Here is a 19,508-nt window from a genome sequence, read left to right as displayed (position 1 = left end):
AAACATTGCAAGTTTGTGTGATTGTAATGATTGTGTGTGTGAGAAAACCAGTGAGAGTGATCAGCTTAAACCAGAGAGGCTGATGAGTTAATGACCAGCTATAGCATAAGGGATAACAGGAACCATCTCGTCTCACGAATGTTCCACAGCTTTAAACCAGACTGTAAACAATTATGTATTGTAAATGTATTTACTGGCAAAGCGCTATGAAAAAAGAGGACTAACACACTCCAGATGCTCCTGTGAAACAAAAATAATGCAGGTGTACACATATTTTTGTATGACAGTCTTGTGTTAATCTATACAGATCACTAAAGTCATGTTAGACATCAAATGCTTCCTTACATTCCACCACAAGCTGTTTTTTTTCCTTACGATAAGACATAAATTCAACAATTTATAGATAAGACATGAACTGACATAAATAAGATAAACTATATATATATATATATATATATATATATATATATATATATATATATATATATATATATATATATATATATATATATATATATGCCATACAAGTGCCTGCTCATCATATACGTTATTACTACACAACAAATTGCTGTACAGCCCACAGTTACACAAAAATAACCCATGCCAACCTTGATGGTGTGAGCCACACATGTCATTTCAGGCCAGCAAATCCACTTAAGTATCTGCTTTGTGAAACTCTGAATATGGAGAACTTTCTTTCGCATAAATATTGACACAAGTTACGTTACTGACCGTACATGTATACTTTATACTTGACTCATTTGTAAGCAATGTGACTTGTGTATAACACATTTTCTGCAGGGTTTTTTTCTTGCTGAGAGTAAACAGGGTCAAGATTCTTAGTGGAGGAAAGGTTAAGGGGCATGTCTCTGAAATGTGCAAGATGCCAGTCAACCCACTGTGGCAGGATTCCTCAGAGTTGCAGAAGAAGAAAAATACAGAAACAGAGAGATAGTTGGAGTGTGGGAGAGAGGGACAGAGAGAGAGAGAGAGAGGGAGGAAAGTTTTTCGGAAACTGGGGCACAGGGACATGCAGAGGTGGTGTTTTGTGCTGCGTTGGACGAAGAAGAGAGACGAGGAATAAAATTTATCCGGATCCATATCTTCACAGTCTCACTCTGTGTGCTGCAATTGTGTGGACTTCAGTTCAGAAAGGGTATGCCAGTGGTCTGGGGCTGGAGAAGGAGGAGGTATCATACATACGTGTGTGTGTGTGTGTGTGTCCTAAAATAAGCTTTTCCTTCCTTTTTTCCTTCGTTCATCTCTTTGCTCTCAGTCAGTTGGACTAATTTGCATGCGTGTGTGTTTCTGGAATAATCTGTGTGTGTGTGTGTGTGTGTGTGTGTGTGTGTGTGTGTGTGTGTGTGTGTGTGTGTGTGTGTGTGTGTGTGTGTGTGTGTGTTAGTGTTTTTGCATACACATCTGGCTGTAAATGGGGCATGCTGTTATGGGAAAATAATCAACAGCGGCTTTGTGTGATGTGACTGTCACACACACCCGCAAGTGATTTCCTTTTACAAAACAATTTGCCAGTTATCATTTTATCATTTCAGAGTTTTTTTTATTCATTTATGGTAACATTTCCTATTGATTAACACCTGCAAAACATTTAGTTCCTGTTATCACTTATCGTAGCTATATATACCTCACTTCAAGTTAATGAGTAAAACTTCAAAAAATAAAATTCAGCTTGCCATGTTACTGGAAAAAAAAAACCAGAGTCTGAAGCACAAAGCTTTCCCATGTTGGAATAAACAGGGCATCATTATAAACCTGCGATTTGCCTTGTATCTGGAACTCCTCTCAGATTACAGAAGTCAACAGTGTTGTGGTATAAATGAACTCAACTCCTTCCTTATTAAACTCAAAGCACTATATATTCTACACAGAGCCTGTTGAGATCCTTGAGGATAAAAGTGGGGAAAGGAAGTAAAATAATCACCCAGAGTGATAATGTTATGATTGATACTTTCAGATAAATTGACAAGGCTTGAAAGTGGCAATAGCATCGATGTGCGTGTATAATGATCAGAGCGAGTGTATGCAGTTTCTTTGAGGATCGTGTCCAGGCAGGCTGATACACAGATAGCTGGGCTGGGCCGAAAGAGAAGTCTCCCGGGGGCAGGGAGGACTTCAGTTATCACTCTGCATCTCTATTCTCATCTCCTTCATATCCTTCCATATTTCTCTCCCTCTCTCTCTCTCTCTCTCTCTCTCTCTCTCTCTCTCTCTCTCTCTCTCTCTCTCTCTCTCTCTCTCTTTCTCTCTTTCTCTCTCTCTCTCATTCTGAACACCAGTGTTTATTTTTTGTTTTGCACGTGAGCCTTCGTTATCTGTGTTCAGGCTTTCTCTCATCCTGTGGCTTTTATTATGCACGGTATTTAGAACCTCGGGTACTTTATAACCTTTTTTGTCTTGTTGTGTCCCCTTCAGCATTTTTCTTTCTCTCTTTTTTGTCTTTTGAGCCTCTGCCTTATTTGGTCAAGACAATTCAAGGCTTTTTTCTCTCTCTAACTCTAACTCTCTCTCTCTATCTCTCTCTCTCTCTCTCTCTCTCTCTCTCTCTCTCTCTCTCTCTCTCTCTCTCTCTCTCTCTCTCTCTCTCTCTCTCAGTTTTTCTATCTCGCTTGCAGTCCTGCCTGCTTTGTTTATTGAATGCTTGGAGTAATGAATACGGGATCCAACAGTGACTTTTCCCTCTTTTTAAACGTGTTTTCAAATACATTGTCATTTTAAAAAATAAATATCACTGATCACCTTAAGCATAAGATGGTATGAACTTATCATAAGAAACGCATCATGCTACACCCGCCTGCATTCGCTCTGTGCTCGCATACACTATGTTCCCAACTGTACAGATCATAAAAGTGTGATTGTCTGGAGATATGATGCTTTTTTCCTGCATTTGCTCTCTTTGTGGGTTTTGAATCAGATTACAACTGCGCCGCTAGACTCTGTTCTTTAACCACTCCAAATTCCACACTTTGACTTTCGGCTTGAATGTTTTTACCAGGGATGCTTTGAGTGTGTGTGTGTGGGTGTAATCTTTTTTACACTCTTTCTGTGAATGATTCTGCCATGCTGTGACTGCTAGGGGCACAATATTGAAAAATCAATAATAATTAGCTTCATCTTCTGAAGAAATTTGGCTAATGCTTGTCGCTGACACATAATTCTTATTAAAACCATGCGCTCACACTTGAACAAATGAGCAAATACTGAAAACAAGTATGCTAACTAACCTAGCATGCATTTTCCTTTGAGTTCTGAATGGGCAGTTAGTTTAATTAGCTACATTTGTCAGTTTAGGCATGTTATCTATCTCTGAGTAATAATTATTAGTGACTTGAACAGGACCAATACTCCCTCAGAAATCCTCTCAGGTTAGCCCTTGTTAGCCTCTTAACATTAATGAATAATCTCTATAAAAAAAGACTTGTTAAAAACCCTGTTAGCTTTTGTTAGCCAGCTAGCTAGTGTTACCAATAAACAGTTGAGGGGTAATGAATATAAAAATAAAGAATTATACCCCAAATCCTGTCAAGTTAGCACCGGGTTAACTATTTCATAACATTAATGGCTATGACTGAAAAGTTCGATTTATGTGAATGCATTAACAGATGCATGAACACTAGTGTTATATGTGATTATTATGGACAATTTAGATGATATGAAAACCCTCACAGAAATCTGCTGAGGCTAGCTCATGTGTGCTAACTGTCAGGGAACCACCAGCCTTCGCTTCCCTCCAAGTCTCACACTGTTCTCAGCCTTTACCTGCTCTAATCACCTACACCTGTTCCCCATTTACCTTTCCCCTTGATAAGGTCTCGATTCCCCCTCATTTACTGTCGGATCTACTCGGCTACAACAGCTACAATAGTTTGCTGTACTTCCATGTTCCTGGCAATGCTTCGGATGAAGCGCTCAAGATAAGTTTGTGTTTGCATGTTAAGTTTCAATAAAGACATTGTAGTTTACTCCCGGTTTCTGACGCCTGTGACAAAAACAGACTAGCTGCAAAAATACGTGCATATACAGTATATTATATGGCATAGCTAACACATTGTAGCTAGCAGACTAGCAGTAGGATTTATGCTTTTAAGTGTAGAATGTGTGCAATGTACCATCAGAGCATTGCAACCACATTCCTGTGTGTGTGTGTGTGTGTGTGTGTGTGTGTGTGTGTGTGTGTGTGTGTGTGTGTGAATAAATGCACAGGAATCATTTGTGTATTTGTCTTATGACTTAGAGTTAGAGTTCAGAGATGCTGCATGTACCCCCCCCCCCCCCCCCACACACACACACAAGTTGACTCAACAGGAAACAGGGGGGAAGAACTAACAGTTATGGCTGTGGTTCCAAAACATTTGCTATCTCGCATAGACAAAAAGCTCTTTTTGCCACCAAGAATGGACTCCGTGGCTGGGATGTAAACGGACATGTGCGTGATTTAAATCTCTGACACGGTCACTTTAATAATTTCGAAAGAGGAATCGCAGGATTAGATTACATTCCCAAGGCCGGGCAAATGTATGTAGTGATCCTGCCCTCTTTTTTTTTACTCGTATCCAGTGGAAACTTTGGTGGTTTAAATGACCAGAAAATGCTCCATGCTTTCTCATACTGCCTTTGATCTTCGAAACTCAAATTTTTTGTGTGTGTCTATTTTCCTCCTATGTGCCCACTGTCAACCTTTTTCCTCGCATCGCTCCTGAGCGACAAGCATTCCAGCCACCGCAGTCCCGCACACAGACAAGGAAAGAAGAACGTCATCTCTGCAGCTCGACATTATAATTTAAATGCTGCTAATTATACAGAGGCCGAGTGGATCAGAGCGGGGAGATGGAAAATCGTCGCAGAGGACGAAGATGCATGTGAATAATGGGAAAGGAGAGCAGAGAGGATCGGTAGATGAGAAATCATGTGAATATTCTCTATTGTTGGCCTAGAGGAGAGCTTTTCCATCTTCAATTTATAGGCTGTAATTTATAATGATCATTATGGCAGGAATTTCTAGTAACCCTGTGTGTGTGATAGGTCTATATGGATGTTGAAATGAATTTGTCCTCTGAATTCTTTTCAGAAGGATAATGATGATTTCTGGGGCACATACTTACTGCTATTTTCCATGATTTGCGTGTGACATTTGCACACGTGTCTGCCAACATACTTTATGTGAACTTGAGCAGTAGGGGGCAGTGTCACATGAACCAAAGAAGAATAGACAAAAAAAAAAAGAAAAAAAAGAGTGTTTTACTGTAGTACACAGAGAGAAAGAGAGAGAGAGAGATGGATTTTATGCTACATACAAATAGATACAGTTTTATAATGAATTCAATTTGAGCACTGTTTTGTTCTAAGAGGCTTCTCTGGCACAGTTAATTGGACGATGCAGTGGTTTATTCCTTTGTAGATCCTTCGCTGTCAGATTTCTGTGGTTTTGTATTTGCAAGTGGTTATAGTGCATTTAAAAACAAACAAAGCCACAGCGAGTTGGCAGATTCTGTTGCGTTTCGTGCCCGTGTGGAAATCAGTGTGTGAAAAGTCCTGATTAGGATTGTGATGTTTCTCCAGAACCGATGAATCCCTATATGGATGACATCATCAGGACAGACACGTGCGTATGCACATGCAGCTACTCAGAAAAAAGACAAATGAACCTAATATAATGTAATCAGAGCAGACCTACTCCACCCTGAACAAACCTGGGCTTTAAACAGCCAGTCTTTTTTATTTTCAGCCAATCTTCTTGCTCAGCTCTTCAAAAAAAGACTTTTTAGTTCTTAAAATTACAATATGTGGCGTCCTATTGGGACACAAATTACTATTAGGAGCACTCTTAGGTTAATTCTTTCCGAATAAACTTCCTTCTTAATGTTCTTTTGTTGAAAGTGAATGTCATCTGAACAATAGTTTGGGATCGTTCTGGCTGAGGAGAACATTTAAACAAACAAACAAAAAAATCCGATCCTATATATTATAGCTGATTATGAGAGTATGCCTTGTATATCTATTTGTTTGTGTGTTATTTGTTGTACTGTGCGGCATTGTGTGTATGCCACATCTGGAAGCTCTTTGGTTTCTGCTTTAGATCTTCAACTTTTCTACTCCCTTCTTTCTTCTCAACATTCAACAAGATAATTTGTACCTTCTGTCATTTCCTCCTTATTCTCCCCCAAAACACAATATTTTAAGCTACTTTACAAATCCAGCAGTCATTTTTCTAAGTGGCTCTTCAGCACTTTATTTGGCTGTAGTGCAGGTCGAGCATTCTTGTGGAAGCAGCAGCTCTTGAGTTTGACGTGGTAAATGCTAATGTTTTGGCATGTACAGACAGACCTGACCAGAAACTAGTGCTAAATGTGAGAGCAAATGAGCAAAAGTTCAATTATTTCATCCATCACACATATATAAAACCAGCTAAAAGTTTAATTTACTGTGCAGGAAGCCTATGTATTATTCTATCACTGTATGTGCAGGTGTGAGGAATTTCAACTTTTCAGGGATTACATTAAGGATATGAAACTGCACCGTGAAAGTGAAATAAGCATTGAAAGGAACAATGCCAGGCTTAAGAGAGAGAGAAAGAGAAGCAACATCCTTTTATTTTTTCCCCTCTTTCTTTGTGTATTTCAGCCTGGCTTGTGCCAAACAAAAAAAAAAAAAAAACCTTCACACTCGAAGTGTCACGCGACTCAAAAACAAACAAACAAACAAACAAAGCAACAAACAAAAGTATAAAAAGTTTTCTTGTTAAACACACACACACACACACACACACACACACACACACACACACACACACACACACACACACACACACACAGGTAACCCATCTCACCCAACACACTCATTACTCATCTCAATCCATTCCACCACCATTTATTTATTTATATTTAACCATATTACACCGTTTAGAAAAGAAAACCGTAGAAAGAACATTACTGATAATACACTCCAGTGCTCATGTTAGTTCTCACTCTCCACTGTTCTGTATTGTTTAAAGACTATAATCACACTCTTGATGTCACCCAATTGAGTATGGGCTTCCCTTTGGAGTCTGGTTCCTCTCAAGGTTTCTTCCTCATAACATCTAAGGGAGTTTTTCCTTGCCACAGTCGCCATGGCTGCTCATCAGGGATGAATACACATTGTTCACCTTAACTCTTACATTTCTGTAAAGCTGCTTTGAGACAATATCTGTTGTGAAAAGCGCTATAGAAATAAACTTGACTTGACCGTTTACATGCAGTTTTTTGCACCTCTCGACTGCTGTTTTTGCACTGCATTGTGTTTTTTTACATATACTCTTGGTTATAGTCTTTATAGTCCTCTTTGCACAGTGTTGTATATATTTAGAGTATACGGTAGGTTTATTGGTTGGCGCTATCTTGTGTTATGTGTATTGTCCCACACTGTCTTGTGTTGTCTGCACTGTTTGCACTCGAATGCACTTTATGTAGCTTTATGTTGTGTGTTGTAGCTTTAGTGTAGCACCAGGATTCTGGAGGAACGTTGTCTCGTATTTTACTGTGTACTGTGTACCACTGTGTTTAGAAGAAGTGACAATAAAAGTCTCTTGACTTGACTTGAGGTGTAAAGATTCAGTCATTACCCGATCATGCCCCTTTACTCTGCCTCCAATTCATACTGATTATCGAGTGCATTTTGTCCAAGCATGGCGATGTTGATTGGAGTATTAAAAACTTGAAAAGTTTTAATTTTAGGTTCATTTAGAACAGATAAAAATGTGCAATAATATATATATATATATATATATATATATATATATATATATATATATATATATATATATATATATATATATATAAAATAAAATATAATATTAAGTGGCGATCATATATTGATAAAATAAAGCATCTTTTTTGGCGAGTTCAACGGTTTTAAACTCCTAAATACGTGAACACACACTTGCTTTCATTGTGCATGCTGTGAGGTGGGATGTTTCTGTATGTTGACCTTCTAACTCAAAGCTCCGCGGGTCAGTGCTTTCTAAGGATCATTTACAGCTAAAGCGAACCAACTGAGAGACTGTTTTTTATCAAATCCCAACTGAAGTCAGATAAAAGATTTGCATTCAGCTGATGCTTAAAAGCTCTGCAGGTTTTTGTGCTCTGTTTGAACTGAAAAAATATTCAGAGGTGTGTGTGGGTTTGTGTGAGTGAAGTGAGAGAAATGATTTTACTCTCCAGCAGGGGTCAGGGTTCTTTTTTAAGTACATGTGCGGATTTCAACATTATACTGTGTGTGTGTGTGTGTGTGTGTGTGTGTGTGTGTGTGTGTGTGTGTGTGTGTGTGTGTGTGTGTGTGTGTGTTCTCTGTAGTTCTTCCACCAGAATCATTACCAAAAGGAGGAATATTTTGTTAAATATTTAAGTATTCCCTAAATCAGTCCTGGAAGAAACAAACTGGAAAACTTTTGGGATGTCGGAGGAAACCTTCTTAGTAATAAAAGGCAAATCATTTTCAGTTTTAATGTCTCAGACATTTTACAGTGAAGTCATAATGTCAGTTTAATGACTTCTAGTTTATAGACTTATAGATTTGATGTTTTTTCCAGAATATGACATTTATTTTCAAAGAGACTTTTATGGTTATGTTCACAGGGAAACTTTGGCATCGGTGTTTTAGTGAAACATGGATGCTTTATGATTATAATACAGTATGTGTGTGTGTGTGTGTGTGTGTGTGTGTGTGTGTGTGTGTGTGTGTGTGTGTGTGAGAGAAAGAGATACTGCATGACGTTATTGTTTTCAGTTCTTTATTACACATTTTTCCCGCTTGCTGTTTTCGTGTCGCCGCTTGTTCACTTGTGCGGCCGGTGAAACTCGTCCGACCTCTCGAGGCACTGGAGCTCTGCCATGGCCACCCGTCTGTCTGTCTGCGTCTCTCGCGCACACACACACACCCACCCACACACACACACACACACCTGAGATGTGGCGGTTTGGTGAGAGTTTCCACAAACCTCTTTGTCTGTATGTGTTCATGCATCCTACAGACGTTTCTATAGACCTATGTGTGTTTATGCATGTGTGTAATGTGTGAGATGGTCTGCTGCAGCTGTTGGCTGGCAGAATGGGCAGCTGTGAGGATGCATTTGTCTGGTATCGTTTCTTTGTGGTTTTCTTTCTGCCATAAGTTTTTCTCCATTTCGTTTGTTTTTCTCTTTTCATTTCAGAGTATGTCTGCGGCTGCGTCTGTGTTTGCTTACCTGGCAAATCCTCTTTTTTTTTCTTCTTCTTTTTTTTTTAAGATGTGAGCAATGTACTAAGGCCTAAAGAAAGTAAAGAAAGAACAACTGGCTTTTAGGAAAGTGTAAATTTGTGAGGGGAGAAAAAAAATCTATTATAGGAGATTCATAAGCGAAAAATATTAGTGCTGAATTTGCTGAAAGAAAAATAAATACAGGCAGGAGCATGAATATTACTCCATTCTTTATGTATATTAATATACATCCTCTGATACAGTTCTTTGTTTATATAGTCTATAATATTTTTTTTAAATAAAAAGCCTAAAAATAAAACCATCAGAATGTGCTGTTATAGGAAATTAATGAACGCTGCAGTGGTGTGATGTGACCTGACACAAAACAAACTCAAACAACCCAAAATTGATTGTTTCCCATAATAGCACATCTGAAATTGTTGAAATTCCTCTGACATCACAGCGAAGGGATGTCATACGTTTTATCCGTTTAGAGTTACATGTAATGGATCTACAAAACAACTTAATTTTCGGTTTCACTTCTTCTCGACCTTCTTCGCAAGGTTTCTTTACCGTAATAAGTTTTGCCTTTTTTTGTTTTATTTAATAAGACAAAAAAAAAAAAAAGCATGTCATGTTATAGAGAAGTCCTGCATCTTGAAGACTTTCCTGTAGCGGAATACCCGAAGCTATATATTTATCTATGACTGACAGCATTAACAATGGGGACTAATTCCAAAAGACTCCCAATTTGTAATTAAAATTATTTAAAAAACCTTTTGAAATCTCTTTAGCCACCTAATTAAGCTACCGTATTTTTTGGACTATAAGCCGCTACTTTTTTCCTACGTTTTGAACCCCGCGGCTTAAACAACGAATCGGCTAATTTATGAATTTTTCCTGGGTTTTTCCCGGTTTCACAAACTTCAAGCCAAAAAACTGAACCCCATAACATTAGACCAATGAAATTTTCGAACGGAAACTAAAAAACGCACCTCACCTGTGTTCTGAGCTGCACGGCATCGGGAGAAAAAGCGTTTTTTTTAAACGCACGAAGATGCCAAAAGATAAACTCCTGAGAAAAATAGTTGTGAAAGGAAGGAGGAAGACAGTGAACATTAACTTTCTTGGTCGGCTGCTGTTTAGATACAAGCCGTTGTAGCGTGTTGAGTCTGGGTGAAGGGAGAGCTCGCTAACTCCAGTTGCAACAGAAATCATATAAGCACAGACAGGTTTCCAAAACTCGTGCTTTTTCTTGGCAACAGCGTTACGGGTTAGTCAAAGAAACTTAGAAATGAGCATCAGAAAATAATAAGGACATAATCCTCGGTCTTACACACACACGCAGTAATACCGGAAGAATGCTGTGCCGGTCTTTTCCCAAAATACCGCTATGCTCCTAAAGGAAGCGCAACATATTTCAGCCTGTGTAAAGTACATTAGTGTAGACATATTACGGCTTATTTATGTTGAAAATAAAAATATTTGTATAATTCAGTGGGTGCGGCTTATATATGGCTGCGCTTTATAGTCCGGAAATTACGGTAAATTAATTAATTTAGTATCTAACAACTAAACAAATAAGCGTTATTCGGCCCTAGATGTCTATTTTTTTCACCATTCGTTTATTGCATTCTTGGATTTTATATATCAAAAAAATCTACATATTTTTTTGGAAAATCGATACTCATGTTTACAAATAATCATTTTACAGCAAAAAAATATTAAAATGTGTAACTTCACACAAAAAATACTGCTAGAAAAAGACTCGGATCACGTATTACAAGCCCAGCGACATGCTTGTCTGAGTAACAACTGCAGTATGGATATCAATGACAACGCACCACCCAACCCTGTTTGTTTCCTCTATTGTGTTTAAAACTAGCCTAAGCTTCTCATGTGGAGTTTTGGAGTGCAGGGATAGCAGTTGTGCCACGCTGTCTGTTTTTCCACACACACACACACACACACACACACACACACACACACACACACACACACACACACACACACACACACACAAAAACCCTTTGGTCAGCTGCTGTTCAGATGCCTTCCAGTCAGAGTGCAATTGTGAATTTCCATTTTTTTGCAGTTTGGTGTTTAATTAGTAGTTTGAAGTTTTTCTGAGCTGTGGAAAGCAATGATTACACAGAGAGGGAGAGAGAGAGAGGGAGAGAGAGAGAAAGAGAGAGGGGAGGTCGGTCTTGCGTTGACACAGTAGAACTGACTGAGTGACTCAGTGTGGCGGGAGACAACGAAAGAGGAGGTTCAGGAGACTCTAGGGACAAGAGTAAGAGAAAAGAACGAGACAAAGAAAGTAGGGGAGAGAGAGAGAGAGAGAGAGAGAGAGAGAGTGAGAGAGTCAACATGTGATGCTATCCTTATCCAGTTAATGACTCACTCATTTTAGTTTATCTTGGATGACCAGCTTTTCCAGCTGCAGACCGGCTCTTTTGGATTTACTATCCCACCACGTGCCACGCAAACACTAGCGCAGACTCACACACACACGTTTGCACCCGCATGCACGTTGTCTGCCAGCTGGAAGACTCTGATCTGCAGGCTGGACATGTTTTTATCTCCGGATGTGGCACCGCAGTCGGAACACACTGGTTCATGTCTGGTGTGTGTGTGTCTGTGTGTGTGTGTTTTCTGAGCCTGCCGGAGTGACCTGGAACTTGTTGAATTAACCCTGGTATGCTGAGCGACTCCAGTCAAGGAACACCGTGGAATATCGTGGAACGAGTTCAAGAGTTTGGAATTCTTTCCTTCCTTGAGCGATGCCTTGGGCTTTTTAAGCCGCTTCTTTTTCTCGTCTGTACTCAGTCTGGAGTCTGGCAGTCTGAGATGAGCTCTTTATGACTGACGTTTCAACAAACCCGTCCTTGTGGAAGCGTGTATGTGTGTGACAGGGAATAGATTTAAATGCGTGTAGCTGCGCAATGTTAACAGCAAGTGAGTTGCCCATGATAACACCTGCTTCTACCGCATGTCCACGACTCGGTGGTAGAGAATGGAGTTTTTGGGATGTGGTAGGGGTGGACTGTAGCGCCCCTGAACCACGCTGCATCTGGGTGGCCGTGTTCCGCGACGACTCGTTCATTACACGCACTCCTAGCATTAAGTCTGCACCGGCTCGACCCCGAACAGCCTCCTGTAACTACAGGGTAAGCTGTGTGTGTGTGTGTGTGTGTGTGTGTGTGTGTGTGTGTGTGTGTGTGTGTGTGTGTGTGTGTGTGTGTGTGTGAATCCTTCATTCCTACACACTTCTACCAACTTTTGCAGTGAACAGAATGAATGACACATGAAATGTGGCTGTATTACATTAGCAAATTTTTATGTATTATGGACTCTCATTCAGTGGTGATGACGAGTGTTGCCAGATTGTACTTTTTTACTCTTTTTAGCTGGGAAATGAGTTAGAGTGAAATAGAAGATGGACAGCCTCTGGCGTACGGAAGTTTGGTATGCATTGTGTTCCAGTCAGAAGAAAACTACTAAGTGGGAAAGCATTTTTCTGCCACATTTGTGCATTGAGGCTCATATTTAGTTAGTGTTCTGGTTATATTTTTCCTAATCAGACTTAATTAAAATAAACATTACAGTATTTAGTAAATATTACAATTCATGTTTAATTAGTAGATTATATTGTATTTTATAGTTTATACTGTAAGTATTCCATATATTCTATATATTCTTGTTATATCATAGTGGTTACAAAATCTCTACCCTAAGAGAGGAATTTAGGGTGTTGGTTTTTTTTTTTGTGACTGTGCTTCTAATGTTAAACACAGACACACAAACACAAAGCCCACAGAAACCCAACACACATTGTTTATTTATTACTAGTGTTTGTAAAATGGATGTAGAGCCGCTATCTGGAGTCTGTGTTTTGTCTTGATGGTGTTTTAATCTCAAGTTTGTTCAAATCTGCCAGGTTTTTATGATTCCTCATCGCCGCAGCTCTCTGAAAATTCCTCTTTTTTCTGAAATGTGCAGTTCTTCCACTTGGATTTTCAAAAGAAGTCAACATAGTCTCTAAACTGTACTGAATAAAGCTATAGCTTCATCTTGAAACATGGCTGGCTCTTTAGAGCCTGAAGTTGCCATGTTTTAGAAGGTGAGAGCAGGTGAGGGAGATTCTTTCTTATTGGACAGCTACTTACAATCATTTTGTGTATTTGGTCTAACAAATGCACTTCCGTCATTCTAAAAACAACCAAGAGCCAAGGTGCTCAAGACACATCTTTGTTTGTTTAATTACAGCTCAGAATGCAGGCTCTGTACATACCTGTGAGGACTTCATTCCTTTCCTCATCCTCGAGTTTTGGTTTCAGTCGTTTTAATTCTGCATTGGACAAGTGGAAAACCCAGTTTAACGGTCTTGTGTATCGAAATGACAGAAAAACATGTAGACGTGCGCGCGTGATTCTGCACACTTTCATGTCAGTTTATGAGTAAATAAAATTTTTGGTGGTTGTCAAGGTGGATTGTTTTAAAGATGTAGGAGGGGTCTTTTGTGCCCTTCGTGTGTGAAGCTGTGAATTGTGTGCGTAGTGTGGATTGAACTCACAACCTTCAGAAACCTAATAACTGTACCTTCACTAAACCTGGTATAAGATTTAGGCCAAATTTCCCTTGAAGCTTGAGGTTTGGATTTATCCCATCACCATACTGAAAACTGAGCCATTGAGAAAACCCATCATTGGTGGTTGATTGGATGTCAGGTGGCATGGTGTTTTTTTCCTCACACTTTTCTGAGGTTGCCATGTTTCCCCTGTGTGTATACTTGGGTATACTTCAGGGCTACCACATAAACCAATGTAAGTAAATGCATTGGTGGTGATAAAGTTCATATAATGGACTGGCATTCTATCTTTTGTACATTTCCACTTTAAAAACAGTGTTCCTGAGGATCCACCCCAGTTCAGACAAGTGTAAAGCTTCTGCCAATAAATAGTTGTGACTATGCTCTATTTTATTCATGTAATGGGAATATGTGAATGGGATTTCACATTTTCTTTTGTCAAGCAAGTCTGTTTAAACTTGGTTGCACATTCTGAGGGAAACCTTTGCGGATGTGAGCTACAAGCTGGGACACGCCTCAGTCGACTACAGGAAACATGATGTGAACTCTGCTGAGGAGAAAACCATATTGACCACAGTGATCCTATCATACCACAAACCTGTTTATGAACTTACACCCAGTGCATAGAGAAACAATTGCGACACTACAACTGCACTGCATTGTTGTGTGACTCGTCATGAGTGTCAGTAATAAATGATGTCACTTTCCTGTGAGATTATGGGAAAATCCATAGCATTGAGTGTGCTCAGAAGGGATAACGAGAACGTCATTTTGCAAAAAAGGCGAGGTGTTTGCTCACATCCCACACACACTCGAACTGCAACAGGTAGCGGTTCATAAACATTGTTTATAATAGCAGCATTAGGAAGAACTTGAATGGCCTGACTTTGCTTGAGGGGGGACTGGACAGAATAGGATAAATTTTTGAGCCTGTAGGGGTGTATGTGTGTTTTGGGGTAATAACAGGGCTTTGGTATTCCCAACGACGGGAGGAACCTTGTGGTCGAAACTTGGCATGCTCTAGCATGCTGAACTCTCTTTCTTTTGCTTATTTTTTTTTTAAGCATTCACTTGTCTATCGTCTTATCTGAGCATGCCCAGACCTAGCGTTGAGCTCTGTGGAATTCACCGTTATTGTTGGCTACCCTCATTCATTGATTTACCCTTCTGTGTTTTCTATCTTTCTCTTCATCTGTATATCCTTAAATCATCACGTGCAGGTTACGGGTGGGTGATATGGCAAACAGTTCATAATCCTATGAAACTTCATAATACTTGATGTAGTATATTTCATAATGTTTATTATTGGTGAACAAGAAGGGCAAAGTGTATTTTAGTACATTTAGAAATTTTTTACAAGGTACGAAAAAATAAATATTTACATAAAAAATTACCACCGTCACAACAAAAGGGGGAAAAATGGGGGAAAACCAGATGGAGGTGGGCTGCTGTATGAAAATGTTTTACTGTCAAAACCCCGAAGGTTATATTCTTTTACAATATTGACACATCAAAATTTTATACGTATTTAACCGATAAATACGTATAAAATTTAAATGTCAATATTGTAAAATCTGTTTATTTACCGAATTACTTTTGCACTTGTTTTTTTTTCATGTATTTTATCAAAACATTTATTTGTTATTTATAATTTTTCCTTCAATTTAATGATTATATCTATTTGCATTTGTGTTTAATGTTAGATTAGTAATTGTTTTGTATAACAGATCAATGCCTTTTGACAGAATTCTTGGTGATAATGACAAAGTTTCTCAGTGCTTCTCTTACCATCCAGACTCCTGCATTTTTTTCAGGAGATTCTGGTACTTTTTTCGTTGTTTTAACACTGAAAATTGGTGTATAGAATTGTGCAAACATGAAATTGCAGGTGCCGGTAAACATGTAGCCTAGCGTGTGGCCAGAAAAGGTGTGTCTGTTAACAAAAAGATATAAAACCATCTTTAATGCCCAGTGAGTAACAATAAAACCTTAAAAATTTGCACAGGTTTGTTACAAAATCACAATAGTGAACCCATTAAATCAAATCGCTCAGCCCTTCTGAATCCAGCTCTTTTACTCTCACTTGCAACTCGTTGCTCTCACTAGCACATCAGCTTCATGCCAGTTTCGAAAGGTTAGAAAGAACTTAGGGAATTGTGGAATGGAAAAAAACGGGATTACATCATCTGGGACAGCATTCAGGGGTTGAAGAAAAAGCAAGAGAAAGGAAGTGTGTGAGCGAGCCAGAGACAAGCAAAAGTGGTGAGATCAGACAGAAGCATAATAAATGAAACATGATGTTAGGCAGAAATGCAGAGAATTGCTAAGTGTGTGTGTGAGTGTGTGCAAGGGAATGAAGAGGTAGCGGGTTTGTGCTCAGGTTTAGGGATATTGGACCATAAAAGATCAGCAACAGACAGAGCACTTTAGATTTTTCAGTAAAATATAAAATAAAATTCCTTATGTGTTTTCCCTGTGTGTACAGCACTTCTCCCTGGTGAAACAGCTGGTGAAATCCTCACCTCACCCCACTTCCGGCCACAAACCAGGCATAGGCATTTTGTTTTTGTGTGGTAGGAAAGGGGGATTTTGTGCCCAGTTACAGAACTATAGTACCATGCGCCGCATTATCCTATATATAGCCAGGAAACACACACACCAAAAGTAGCAACTGCTCTGTGTGTGGTTTTGATTTGGGGTTCAGGGATGATTATAGCACAATTTAAACTTAATTCTATACAATTAGCGTAGCAAAGGGTAGATTTGTATGTTATTTCCAAACTGCGCTCCACATACTTCATAAGCAATTCTGTGGTACTCTGATACAGTGTCAGAGCTTTCTCTAAATCCAAATCACATTTGATTTGAACCTAAATGACCGCACTGCGTTTAGGGATTTTCCTGTTTTTTTCCCTTCGAGCCTGTTTTCGATTCCAGACATTTTTCCCAAGCTGCCCTTTGAGCAGATATTCCCAGAGGAACAGTGCCTGGTTGCCAGCAAATATGTGCCTTCATGACTATGTTGAGAATATCCACAGACCCCTCCTCCCCCTCTTCCTCCTCCACTGGAGCTGTGTTTGCTCAGGTGGTAGCAGCTGATTGATTGACAGATGTGGGACAGTTGTAGAGAATGCTGGGCTATAGCTTTATGCATGTGTCTGAGGAAAAAGTATGTGCACCCTAAAGCTGAACATGTTTATTGGTCAAACAAATGAACTGTAAACTGGCAGTTTTGCTTGGTTTGTCTGTATTATTCATTCCTTTTGTATAATCAGCATTCATTAAGTCTGCGTGAAGTATCTTTTTTTTGTCCAAAGTTTCAAGAATGAATGAATCGTCTGAAAAAAAATTGACTGTGTCCATGAAGCATTTCAAGAGGGTCAGCTTTTCATTAATTTTGTTACAGTGGAAGAAAGCACAGGCCACTGTTTTTATACTTTTCCTATTTGCTATTGTTTTTTTTTAGAGCTATTACTCTAATATACTTACTTGAATCTTGAATAAGATTAAGACAAAAAAAGTCCATAGCACAGCAACATCACAATAAGTTAATGAGCAAGGTTAAAAAAGTAAACACAGAAACCACGAACGAGTCTCAGACAAAAAGCATGAATAGACTTCGCCGAACAAATGAACAACTCGCACACAACGGGGTATAAACGGTTAAATTAGTTCAGAACGAACACAAAACAGCTGAACACAATAAGTTAACAAGGACATGACGGAATTGGCGGCAGAGACGAGACTAAAACAGAAACAAAAACAAACATGAGCAACACATGGTGCTTGTCTACATTGGGAACTTCTACGTGAGGGTGGAATCCGAGACACCTTGACTATATTACTTAGTGGAAAGTTCAGGAATAAAATCTCCCAAAAATATCTAATTTTATTAGTAAAATAAATATGTACCTAGTAATTCATTAATTTTAGATCTAGAAAGGATCTAGAAAGGTCTATAATTTTAAGACAAACCAGGCATAACAAAGGTTTTGCTGCTACATGACTTAATTTCTGCTTAATACATATCGCATTTCATATTTTCCATTGTAGTTACCTACCTGTAGTAACATTAACTGTTCCCGTTCTTGTATGAGAACGCATGAATGTTTACCAGATTTTCTGTTTCTTGTAGACAAAGGGACGAAGAGATGGGATCTCATCGACCGGTGATAACCCTCGGCCGGTCCTGGGGGGCAGAGTTGAAGGCAGGGCCGTGTCCTGGCAGGGGCCTCGGACGCTGGTGGTCCAGAAGAACTCTCAGGGCTTCGGGTTCACGCTGCGGCACTTCATTGTATATCCGCCCGAGTCAGCCTTGCACACTAGCCTCAAGGTAAACTGCCAATTACTGTAAACACCTCCATAGCAACTAGGAAATATAAAACCCAGTGTTTACATAGGCAAAAACGTGAATATGAATTGTTATGGCTTTAGTCACGATCGGTGGCTTCCCGCTGTGTCATGCTTTAAGTGTAGGCATCTATGATGTGAGCAGAGAAATCATTCTAGTGGCTTTTGAGGTTTCCAGGAATCATAAGAGCACGTCGGTGGTAAGTGACAGGAAGCATTAGGAAGTACTGCAACCTCAGCGCAACCCAAACAGTTACAGTTTTAGAGCATCTGGAAAGATAAAGATAGGAAACTGTAAATGGTGGAAACCACAAGACAGGTGTGTTCTGTGAGCACTAGAGCTTGGCAATAACAGTGTAACCGGATATATCAGATATACTGCAGATAAATAACTAATCTTAATGCTGGAAGACAAGAGTGGCTTGATTTTATATTTTAACCACACTGTCAAAAAACATTATGGACTCGAGAACTTGGAGCCACATACCTGCAACCTTGGTAGATATTGTAATTTTAATAAAACAGGATATTATTAAGTTGCAGGACCTTTAAGTACCTAAATAATATTTAACCAGTTTTGTTATAATGAATCAATAAATAAAAAAATACAATCCACATTATTTTAAATTTACAGCAAGAACTTCATAACCTAGTTCTTCAGGACTAGACACGGAAAAGACATGGTTATTCCCGAGTTTCTCGTCTCTCAGCGGAGGTCTAGTCACTAGTTTATACATACAAAGGAAGAATGTTAGGTTAGTAGTGTGAGCATTGCTAAATTGTTTAGTTAGTTCTGATATTAGCTGTTGATGTTTGAGACTTGTTTTGTTCATTTGTAAACGTTCGTGTTGATTCGGTTTGCACGCCTTTTGGTGGATTTGCTCAAAAAGTGATTAGGTTAACATGGAAAGCTGCACTGTATACTCTTTTGAAACGATAGCTTTAGTGAAGTGTGGTTTTATCTCAGTGGTTGTTGGACTTCTGATCAGAAGGTTGTGATCCCTGCACTGCCACTGGGGGCGCCATTGAGCAAGGTCTTTAACCTTAAACGGCTCATTTGTATTAATTAGGTAAATTAAATTGCTCTGGATAAGGACATCTGCCAAATGTCATAAATGTATTGATTTTTTATTTATTTATTGACTGATTGGTGTGCTTGTAAGTTTGGTTCTTTATTTGGTTTGTCTGGTCTGTTAGGATGGTTGAGTTTTTTTGTTTGTTTGGTGTTACATTGATTGATTGAATTGATTTTATTGAATTTTTCTGGTGGTTGCTTTGTTTGTCTGAAGAAGGACATGATGCTTAAAAAAACAAAATGCTTAATATTTTGAATAAC

At 39.0% G+C, this 19,508-nt stretch overlaps 1 protein-coding gene across 11 annotated transcripts in view; it reads left to right on the top strand.

Annotated features, from left to right (window-relative positions):
- arhgap23a (Rho GTPase activating protein 23a) overlaps positions 1–19,508 on the top strand; it is a 73,882-nt gene that overhangs the window by 21,394 nt on the left and 32,980 nt on the right. For 3 of the 11 annotated variants that reach the window (XM_083567187.1, XM_083567185.1, XM_083567183.1), the window contains exon 2: positions 17,958–18,155. In XM_083567187.1, the coding sequence (XP_083423313.1) occupies positions 17,958–18,155 (198 nt within the window). Of the gene's footprint in view, positions 1–11,234; positions 12,402–17,957; positions 18,156–19,508 lie in introns of those variants that run through there. The other 8 variants (XM_083567181.1, XM_083567171.1, XM_083567182.1 and 5 more) reach the window with 5 other exon arrangements.

Source organism: Silurus aristotelis (genome assembly GCF_946808225.1).
Source record: "Silurus aristotelis genome assembly, chromosome: 17".
Taxonomy (NCBI): domain Eukaryota; kingdom Metazoa; phylum Chordata; class Actinopteri; order Siluriformes; family Siluridae; genus Silurus; species Silurus aristotelis.
This window is presented reverse-complemented; position numbering and strand designations above follow the sequence as displayed.